At 33.5% G+C, this 11,134-nt stretch overlaps 3 protein-coding genes across 4 annotated transcripts; 2 read left to right on the top strand and 1 right to left on the bottom strand.

Moving 5' to 3' along the window:
- The first annotated feature begins 207 nt into the window (after positions 1 to 207).
- On the top strand, positions 208 to 6,993 carry LOC103875286 (polygalacturonase At1g48100). 2 transcript variants are annotated; one of them, XM_009153794.2, is made up of 7 exons: positions 211 to 2,924; positions 3,582 to 3,875; positions 4,169 to 4,201; positions 4,311 to 4,518; positions 5,625 to 5,706; positions 5,800 to 5,908; positions 6,249 to 6,993. In XM_009153794.2, the coding sequence occupies exons 1-7, from the start codon at positions 2,673 to 2,675 to the stop codon at positions 6,681 to 6,683; spliced, it is 1,413 nt and encodes a 470-aa protein (XP_009152042.1). In that variant the 5' UTR covers positions 211 to 2,672; the 3' UTR covers positions 6,684 to 6,993. The 2 variants fall into 2 exon arrangements, with proteins under 2 accessions (XP_033128600.1, XP_009152042.1); XM_033272709.1 differs by lacking the exon at positions 4,169 to 4,201 and having other exon boundaries at positions 208 to 2,924.
- A 606-nt stretch (positions 6,994 to 7,599) lies between these two features.
- On the top strand, positions 7,600 to 9,335 carry LOC103875284 (LOB domain-containing protein 23). The gene is made up of 2 exons (XM_009153792.3): positions 7,600 to 8,678; positions 8,773 to 9,335. Exons 1-2 carry the CDS (start codon positions 8,526 to 8,528, stop codon positions 8,983 to 8,985), a joined length of 366 nt encoding a protein of 121 aa, XP_009152040.1. The 5' UTR covers positions 7,600 to 8,525; the 3' UTR covers positions 8,986 to 9,335.
- On the bottom strand, positions 9,158 to 10,826 carry LOC103875285 (pentatricopeptide repeat-containing protein At3g26630, chloroplastic). The gene has a single exon (XM_009153793.3). It carries the CDS (start codon positions 10,724 to 10,726, stop codon positions 9,371 to 9,373), a length of 1,356 nt encoding a protein of 451 aa, XP_009152041.1. The 5' UTR covers positions 10,727 to 10,826; the 3' UTR covers positions 9,158 to 9,370.
- Between the last annotated feature and the right edge of the window lie 308 nt (positions 10,827 to 11,134).

Here is an 11,134-nt window from a genome sequence, read left to right as displayed (position 1 = left end):
TTGATGACTCTAATGGAGATAACCGCTGCAGCAGAGGGTCAAATGAGCAGCTTTTAAGACGAATTCACCTGCTGCTAAATGCAGGAAGTCACAGTCGAATGCTATATGTTGGTCCTTAAAAAGCAAATACAGTTCTACAGCTTGATTAAATTCTAGTACAGACAGAATCTCCACTGTTAGATACTTAGATGCTTACAGATAAAGAGCAAAAGCAAAAAAAAAAAAAATCTAATTTTATGATTATTTGCTTGATCAATCCTGCATTGTAAATTAAACGAAAATAGATGAAAATGTAATAAACTTGGCTTTAGTCTGTTAATGAAAGAACTCTAGACGTTTTTTTTTTAATTCTAGACTGTTATTTATTCTGGGTTTTCTAAATTAAAAAAAATATGAATAAAAATGGGCCTTACATTGTTACAATGGAGCTGTGTGTTATATGGCCCAGTCCAAAACACATTTGCTGAAAAGAAAAAAGAAAACAATGAACATTTCTTTCAAGCATTTTATATGTTTTGTTTTACTAGTGCATGGTGTATGGGTTTTATCTTGGAACCATAAGTTCAAATCTCTGCTTTTCTATTATATTGCTTTTCAAAATGTTCAAAACAACATATATAGTTTAATAACTTGTTCACAGTCTTAACAATTTGCAAAATCAGTGTACAATTTGTAAAATCAGTGTACAATTGCGGATAAGTAATTAATTAAACGTCATAAGTAGAATTGCAAAACACACAAACTTATATCAATTACAAAGTTGTTTCCAATAGGTATGAAATTTTCTTATTAAGTATATTTTAATTGATGAACATCATCTTGATCACTACTTTCATATACTCTAATTAATGTCTTACAACTAGTAGGGAATAGTGATGTATTGCCAACTTAAGTTTGTCCTAAACACATAAGCTTTTAATTCACCAAACACCCAACTTTGGGTTTTGTCTTCTTTTGGAAAATTAGTACTAAACCTCCTGCATTCAGATATAAAGTATGAAAATAATCCTTTGTTAACTAGATAATTATTGTTGCTTTCTATATAACTCCTCTTTGTCTCTCGATATATAGTTATTAAAATACCTTTTTGGAAAGTTTTTTTGGTTATTTTAATAGTTTGTCAATAATTAACATATACCACATAGCTCACAGATTGTTTTTAACTAATAGCTCACAGGTTGATCCACAATAATACAAAACAATTAGATTACAAGTTTCAGATTAATCAATATATTTTCTTCAAAATAATTATATATAGAGAACTAATTTCCGTATACGTAGAAAAGTGTAAAGTTTCCTAATGTATTAAACCTATATCTGATATATTGTGTCCCTAATTAAGAAAATTAATCTCATTTTGATTATTTGGGTTAGTGAAGCACACTGATATCATTTAACAAGCTTTTGGAACTAACTAATTATAGTATAATTTAAGTTTTGGATAAGGTCTTTTTGCTTTTATAATGCAAGAGTGCATAACGGTTGCTTATGATTGAGGAACAAGCAATTGCTAATATTACAGGTCACTGCCCATTAACTTATTTTAACAATTACAGCATTTAAAGTCACCTTTTCTGTTAGTCTTATGAAAAATTATCCATGGCATAATATATGTTTTATAATTAATTATCAGCTCATTTAGTTTTCTTTTTAATATATGCAGCCACCTTTCGCATATAAAGTAAATTAGTACCTAAGATGTTTCATGCATCTTTCTTGATGTATAGACATACATAAATACGGCATTGTAAATGTATGGTCATTTCTTTTAGAGTGCTACAACGCTTTTTTGGTTGGCATTTGTGTTACCATTTTGTATTTTGTGGAGTAGCACATTTAAATACTGTTATTACTTACATTATAGCTTTTCATCTTTCTATTAAATGGAACCTTTTGAAAGAATTAAAAACAGGAATTATTGCTCACTAGAATTATTAATCAACAATGCACGGAAAGAATGTATTTTAAACCTATGAAAAATGGAGAAAGACACAGAAATTAAGTGTCTAGGTTGCACTTGTTTCTGTAGATTTAGAGAGTGTTATACTGTGCCAGCATCAATCATGTTTTGGAAAGAACCTACATTAAAGTTCTCATTTTTTGATATATGGCTTAAAAGAAACTTAAACAAAATAAAAGTATGGATGCTGTGAATGAGTATTTGTATAGATACACCAAGAAGAACATGAGTGGTAAGAATATTGGACTAGTATATATGTAGAAACCAAAAACCTTACCGCATGTAGACTTAGATTTACGTTTATGGTTTATGTATAGGGTATTGAATTTATTTTGATGTAAACCATACTTTTCGGAAACACTTATAAGTAAATCACTCAGGCTCATATATGTTCTTGGTACAGACAATGGAATCGCATTTACGTCCATTCACCCCCAAATCCAATAACAGTAAGCCACTACACACCCATTTATGTATACAACTTACAAGACAAATTCTTTCTCAAAAAAAAAAAAAACTTACAAGACAAATTTTTCTCTTTTAAAGTTTTTTTTTTGCTATTCTCTTTTTAAAGTTTAAAGGGTACTTCTGAAAATAGTTCAAAAGAAAGGGTCATTTTGAAAAAAAGGTTGCTATATAACTCGTCCATCAACTACATCTCTTATAACCATCTCCTTTCCCACCAATAGTCACAACAAAAGCATAAGAGAAAATGAAGATAATAAAGAGTTCGCCGCTTTTAGCTATGCTGATCGGCTTCATTATCATAGCAGCCGCAATCTCCACAATCTCCGTTGAGGGTCGTAAACATCACGTCAAGAGGATCAAACCCAAACACCGTCGTCATTCTAGAGATACCCCTACCGGCTCTCCTGCACCCGCCCCTTATCCGTCCACCCATGATGGTGTTTTTGACATCCTCTCCTTCGGTGCCAAGGGCGATGGGATCTCAGACGACTCAAAGGTACGCACAAACATAATTCATATATTTCTAATACCAACGATTTACTTTCAAAGCAAGAGACATATTAGTCAGACGTTGCATTTGCGTTTGTGGGTTACTTTTAAAATCTTTAAAAATACTAAATATTTCAAAAATAAAAATGATTACTTGGGTATATGTACACTATTACATAAAAGAAACTGTTTTTGTTAATTGTAAATATAAACAAAACATAAGCGGAAGGAGAATTGTTTAGCATTGTGTTTTCATTTTGCAAAAATATTTTATGAAATATGAAAATGTATTATATCCCCAAAAATAATTATAAAGGAAAAAGATCTTCATCATCAAAACGCAAATGGATCGGGCTTCTACAATTAAGAGCTTACGCATTTTGGAGCTCAGTAGTAACTTCAAAACTTCTTGTAGCGTTTTCACTTGTTAGTACACAATCTATTCGGTTTAATTTATCTGGTGGCAGGCTTCAAATGATTTATCAAAACTAAGGTAGATTTACCTTGTTACACTGCTATCTAAAAATATTTCTGTTTTTTTACCTAAGCTTAAAATGTATCTAAAATACTTGTCGGACCAGATATTTAGATCTTTTTTGGTTTTAGATATATGTATAGACATTTTCTTTATTGTTATGACATTTGTATCATTGGGGAGCTGCAGGCATTGATCGGAGCGTGGAAGGCGGCTTGTAAAGTAGTCGGAGGGAAGGTGGAGATTCCGGCAGGGAAAGAGTTTATGGTGAAGGCGGTGACGCTGCAAGGACCGTGCAAGGAGGAAACGGTGGTTCAAATAGAAGGAACCTTAGTAGCTCCTACTAAGACAGGGTCATGGCCTAAGTCAAGCTTGTTTCAATGGCTTAACTTCAAATGGGTCAGTCACGTCACCATCCAAGGCTCAGGGACTCTTGATGCTCGTGGCTATAACTGGTGGAACTTAGACAATTATCAAACTCAAGTACGTTTTTATTTTCCAGTATTTAAACAGCATAGTGATTTTTGGACTTAAAACCCGGATACGAGATTCAACCAAGAGATTCCAGCCTTTACTTTTAACTATGGTTAAGATTTTATGTCTTAAATAATTCAAGTTATTAAATTTAATTTAAAGAAAATTATATTTAGTCGTCTTTATGATTGTTTTTTTATATTCGTTAAAATACCAAACCCGAACCGGAATTTCTCGGAATCGATTACAATCTTGAATTAGCGGATTTATGATTGTTTGTTTGCTTTTGTCTTCTTTTTCAGAAAAATAAGTATATCCCACCAATGAAACCAACGGTGAGTATATATATATAAGATTATTATTATTGTTATCGGACTAATTTGTCACTTTGTATATAAAAAGAAAATTGGTAAGCCTGTTGATTGGCTTATTTTATACGCATAGGCACTTAGGTTTTATTCAAGTGGTAACGTGACGGTCCGTGATATAAGCATCGTGAACAGCCCATTGTGTCACCTGAAGTTTGATGATTCTGATGGAGTCAAAATCAACAACATAACGATATCTTCGCCCGAGAATAGCCCTAACACCGACGGCATCCACCTCCAGAACACACGTAATGTCGAGATTCAACACTCCAACATCGCTTGCGGTACGTAACTCCCTTCAATAAAAATTAGATCTTTTTTATCTAACAAAAAAAAACTACAAAATCGAGAAGCTTTCCTATGATCATTCTAAACCAAATAAATTAGCCGGATCAGATTACAGATCTTGATGTATTTTTTTTTCTCTTAAGCTTAAGCAGTACTTATACAATATTCTAATAAATACCTTTCAATGTTTTTGATTAGTGATTATGATTGATAATCCACATAATCTATGAGTTTTGTCATGCGCTTAATTCAGTCGTTTTATAACCAATGGTAAAAATGAACATATAGCCTATTGCATATGGAATAATTTATGACTTGGAGTTTGCTCTGCCGTCTACCGCGGCATTGCTCCCATATTATGTGACTTATTATGCAGTTGAAATTTTGAGTTACATAAACTAAAATTTAATTGAACATAGTGGTCGCCACGTTGTATCGCCAAAGTGAAATGAATATCAGGAAAAAGAGATAAGTAATGTAAAAACTTTTTAAAAGTATTATAAAATAAAGACACGAAACAGGTAAAGACATCATTGGTAACAACACTTAACGGTATAACTGTCACCCAAACTAACTTTTTATGCAAACAAGCAAAGCATGCAGAACGAAAAAGCTCTCTTTTCTTTAATTTATTGGTAAAAATTATAGATATATTACGATAGATGTGTGGACCGAAGATTCTAAATGTTTAAACACCAGAGATTCTAATGTACTTAAATGCCAAACCCGAATCATGATTTAACAACTTTAATACTCCCTCTATTTTTTAATATAAGTCGTAGAAAAATTTTTATGTTCCAAATTATATGATATTTTCGGTTTTATATGTAAAATTTATTAACGCTTAATGTTATATGACTAATAATAATATATCTTCTATTTTATTATTGGTTGATTTATGGTTTGGTAAATAATTAATGATATTTTTGTTTAGAAAATATAAAAAAATTAATAATTTTTTAATCTATGTGCATAATTCTAAAACGACTTATATTAAAAAAACGGAGAGAGTAAAAAATATTAGTTATTTATTATATATGCATATTCTAAGGTTAAAAATTCTACATTTTGTTTAACAAGCATTGCCTTCTTTATTATACAGGAGATGACTGTGTATCCATTCAAACCGGCTCCTCCAATGTACACATTCACCACATCAGTTGTGGCCCTGGCCATGGCATCAGGTTGGTACACACAGTATATATATATATATGTATATTTCACAATATTCTTTTTGTTTTCCTTTCAGTCTTACTGATTTCTTTTTGTGATCACAGCATAGGAAGTCTGGGGAAAGATGAGACCGTTGCATGTGTGTCTGATATCATAGTTGAGGACGTCTCAATACAGAACACTCTTGCTGGTGTTCGAATCAAGACTTGGCAGGTACGTATGTTATATTTTATATATTACAAAGATATGTATCACACTATAATTGAACACTCATGTTTGTTCAAAAGAAAAGATGGTTTAGTTCATTTTTATTCAATTTATCAACAAAATTATATCTTTTATTTCGAAAGACTATAATAATCCAAAGTGTGTAATAGTATATTTGACTATAAAATGAACCGGTTGCTTCGTTTTCCAATTAATATTGAAGCCCCTTTTTAGTTTGTTTTGGTTCCATTTTAACTAACTGAATTAATATCAAACTATTTTATTTCATATACAATACAAAATTACATCTAAGTTTCGGTGAATGACGCGAAATGTTTATCCGCAGGGAGGATTAGGGGTTGTCAAGAACCTAACATTCTCCAACATACAAGTAACAGACGTGCAAGTACCGATAGTAATAGACCAATATTACTGCGATAAGTCCAAGTGTAAGAATCAGACTAGCGCAGTATCAATTTCGGACGTCAAGTACAACAACATCGTCGGTAGTTTCACGGCACAACCGGTACGTATTGCATGCAGCAACAACGTACCATGCATGGACGTGGATCTAATGGATATTAGGTTACGACCTTCCGGAGGAATCAGAGGGTTACAAACTCATCAACAGCAACACGCTTTGTGTTGGAACTCGTACGGCAAAACACAAGGGCCTTTGGTTCCTTCAAGCATTGGTTATTGCTTAAAGAAGAGTAATATTGATGGCTATTATCCCAAGAGATTTATTGCTTCGTCCCATGAAAAACTCTGCCCTTTATAAAACCTTTAATAGAAATTTAGAGTTATTCTATTAGCTCGAAAGATTTTATATATCTTTTCGTGCTAGATGATAAGATTTTAGATCATTTATGCCACCGGTTCTATCCCAATAGGTACCTGTGTTTGGCATATATTTTCTTTTAAATTGTGTTTCTTTTGGGAGATCATGATGTTTCTTTTTGCTTCCCTTCTCCAACTTTTTGTGGGTGTGAGAAGGTAATGGCGCTTTTATCAGCTTTTTTTCTGTAGTGTTATGATGTATGATTCCAGTTTCAGAGGTTTGATGTTATTTTACTTGTTGCTGTAATAAACATTTAATCTTAATGGGGGATTTGTACAAAATTTAATCTTAATGGTTGCTTAAACTTCTTAACAAAAATATTTTTTTTTCACTAGTAATTTCCTACTTCGCATCTAAAATATTTTTTGATGGAGATATACACGTAAATTGAAGATACCATGTTTACTTGTAATATGTCCATTAAACTAACCTGGTTTTATAATCTGTTGATGAACTATTTGATATATCAAAAAGAAACCAAACTGTAAAGTGGATGTACAACTTTTCATATAATAAACTTAAATAATAACTGCCCTTAGTAAAAAAAAAACTTAAATAATAAGGTTGAAATTATGTATGAAGAGACAATAGAGAATGCTTGAAGGTAAAATGTGAAATATTGGAAGACAATTTTTAAAATTAAAAAGGCTCAGAAGACAGAATTGAGAGAATATTCCCAAAAAATGAACAATAACAAAAAAACCTTTAATTTCCTTAAAAGCTACAAACAAAAAGGAGGTTTAAACTTTAGAATCATTTGTTAGTGGAGGTAGAACCAAGTGATAATACTTTGGCTTTGGTGGAAAGGCCACATTCTCTCCTATAATTTTATGGCTACTAACCACGAAACCTAACTTTTAGTATAACAATAGTCATCCATCGATACAAAACTATAGAGAAATGTAAAAATAAATATTTGAAGTGAGAATCTCTACAAAAGTCGATGTGAGGCTGAAGATGAGTAGTGATAGTGTGTCCTCACCGTCCATTCTGGCTCTCTTTAATCAAAATCTATCTCGCACGCGCATGTGACGTCTCTTTTTATTTCGTTTCTAACTATTTCTTTCCCTTTTATTCCCTTTTAATGAGTACAGAATTATAGAAAAATAGAAGGCTGAAGAACCTAAGAGAAGCACACTTCACTCATAAAGAAAACTAGTGTTTCAAAAAAAAAATCATATAGAAAACTAAAAAAGCCGACCATTTTTCGAAAAACCTAATCAGTTTACCTAGTTATGAACAATCCATCTTAAATGCATGATATACATATATCGCTTATAATAAAGTTTTCCTTAATTTATTTATGTTAACCAAAAAAAAAATTCCTTTCTAAATGCTGTGCATGTGATATATATATCACGTAATGTTGATGGTGTTACTGTTATTTGATAATATAAACAAAGAGGGTTGTAAAAGAATGGTTTTAAGTTTCAACCAAGCGATTGAGCTCTCTGATGTGAAGTTCATGCAGGAGAAGAAACTGACTGGGAAGTACTTCGAGGAGATATTAGTCAAGAGAATTAAGGCAACACCGATTTTTCCTTTTTAAGTTTTAACAAAGTTAACATTTAACGGTAATATTCTACTAATTAGTAACAATTAAAATCATCATTAATAAGCTTACCTTATGTAAATGTCCTCAAAATTTTCATAAACTGGAAAGTAGCCGTTGGATCATTGGAAAAGAAAAGGAAACTAAGAAGAATACAAATAAGCCAAATCCGTGTTCTTAGATTTCATAATCTTTTGGTATCTTTCTTCTCTCTGGAAAAAAAATCTGTAATGAATCCAAAAAGATGTGCTGCTTGCAAATATCTGAGAAGAAGATGTCCAAAAGATTGCATTTTCTCACCTTATTTCCCTCCAGGCGATCCTGATAAATTTGCATGTATCCACAGAATCTATGGTGCTGGAAACGTTTCCAAAATGCTTCAGGTATATAAATTCTTTTTGTGTATGTGTATCTGTTCTACATCCCTATCTAAGATAACATCTGTTATTAAATATTGATGGTGGTATCTTTTGACAGCAACTTCCTGTTCAGACAAGAGCTGAAGCAGTGGAATCTTTGTCCTTTGAAGCAAAATGCAGGGTAGAAGATCCTGTTTATGGATGTGTTGGGATCATTTCTTTGCTCCAAACAGAAATTCAGAAAACCCAAACTCTTTTGGCCAGAACGCAAGCTGAGATTGCTGTTGCTCAAGCCAAACATAGCCAAACCCAAGTTAATGAATTTATGTAATACTATCTCAGTTTCATCTATAATTTTCCAAATAAAAATCTCTTCTTCATCTCTGTTTCTGATTGCTTCTACTCTCCTTGTATGCATTTTGTTCAAACAATGCGCATTTTGTTCAAACAATGCTTGTCTGTGCAAGTTTCAAATATGACTTTAACGAAAGTTCCAAAGTTAATGATCGTTTTGAGAAATCCATTAATAATAACATGTCTATATTAAGACGATAACACTTTTTATTTTTCTACCTTCTACAATTATGGAACATTTTCAAGTAAACAGGAGAGCTAAGACATGAACTATACTTGTATAGTTACAAAGATTGCATATGAATCTGTTTAAAAGAGGGAAAAAAATATATATGACAAGAGACACTTAACCTTCAAAATCATCAGCCTGCATCCCACTTGGAGAACGTAATGTGATGCTGGCTCCAACTTTCGTGCCTTTCGTTCACTCTATCCGTGCTTTCAACTTCAAATGAAGTGCTGATGTTTGAATCAGAATCCATAGAATCAACATAGTTCGAAACTCTGTTCACTTCCAAGGCTTGCTCCAACAGTTGGATCATACAAGCATTATGTTCTTCAATAGGTGTGATACCATAAACATAGATCATGCGTAAGAAGTACCTCAACCCTTCTTTCACATTCCCAGTGTTCGCACAAGCAGACAAGACACCAACAAAACTGATAGCATCCGGCTCCACCCCTTCTTCACCTTCCATCTCCCCAAACAGAGACAAAGCCTCGTCCCCCAAACCATGAACCCCCAAGCTAGTAATCATCGAGTTCCAAGTCGCTAAACTCTTACTCTCCATCACATCAAAAACTCTCCTCGCATCCTCCAAGCTCCCACATTTACTATACATATCAATCAAAGCAGTCCCAAGGAAACAATCAAGCGAGAACCCATTCTTATGAGCGTAGTCATGAACCCATCTCCCCATAGACAAGCTCCCAAGCTGAGTCGAGGCCTGCAACATACTAACTAACGTAAACTCATTAGGCTCCACGTCATCAACCTGCATCCTCCTGAAAAGCTGAAACGCCTCGTCGGGTCTACGGTTCTTAACGTAAGCAGCGATCATCGCGGTCCACGAGACAACATTCCTCGCAGGCATTTGTCGGAACACAACCTCCGCATCATCTAATCTTTCATTCGAGACAAGACCGTTAAGCATAGTCGTCCACGAAACAATGTTTCTACCAGGCATTTCATCGAACACCTTACGACCACAATCAACTTTCCCACATTTAAAATAAAGATCCATGAGAGTGTTTTGTAAGAACACATCTGTAAAAAAACCGGTTTTGAGAGCTAAACCGTGGACTTGCGTGCCTAAACGAAGCGACGAAGAAGCGAGGCAAGCTTTGATGACGAAAGGGAACGTGAATTTATCGAGATTTGAGTGAGAGAGCATGAGGACGAAGAGGAGGAGAGCTTCGCGAGGCTTGTTGTTAACGGAGAGAGATCTTATCATGAGGTTCCAGGTGAAAGTGGAAGGAGAGTGGAGCTGACGGAAGACGAGGGAAGCGTATCGGGTTTCTCCGAAGGAGGAAGAGAGGGTGATGAGGTGGCGAGCGAGGAGCTGGTCGTTGGCGAGGTTGTGGCGGATGATTTTGGCGTGGATTTGTTTGAGTTGGGGGAAGTTTGAGCATGTTCTGAGGAAAAAGTAGGCTTTTTCGGGGCGGAAGAGGGGAGGAGGGAGGAGGTTTGGTGGTGGAGACGGCGACGGAGCCGCCATGGTGGTTGATGGGAATCCACCGGTTCTCTCTCTCCCTCTCCCTTCGATTGATCGTGTGTGGTGGATGGTGATGAAGCAAGGGAGGAGATTCGGAACGGCGTCGTTTAGAGAAAAACATTAACAGTAAAAACACTAATAATTTATTAATTTTTGGAGTTAAAAAATAAAATATACTGTTTATTTATAAATTTTATTTTCGTCTATTTTAAAATTATTTATTGTTTTTAATTTACTAAAAATATGTATATTAGTGTGTACATTTCTATGAATAATATTTTTAATAATAATAAAAATTAAAAAATCATTTGAAAGAAAATATAATTATATTCTACTTCTATGTTTATATAAATTTTATATAAGATAATTATTAACTTATGATATTAATAAAACGATATCTCATTTCATTAA

Source organism: Brassica rapa, chromosome A06 (assembly GCF_000309985.2).
Source record: "Brassica rapa cultivar Chiifu-401-42 chromosome A06, CAAS_Brap_v3.01, whole genome shotgun sequence".
NCBI lineage: Eukaryota > Viridiplantae > Streptophyta > Magnoliopsida > Brassicales > Brassicaceae > Brassica > Brassica rapa.
This window is presented reverse-complemented; position numbering and strand designations above follow the sequence as displayed.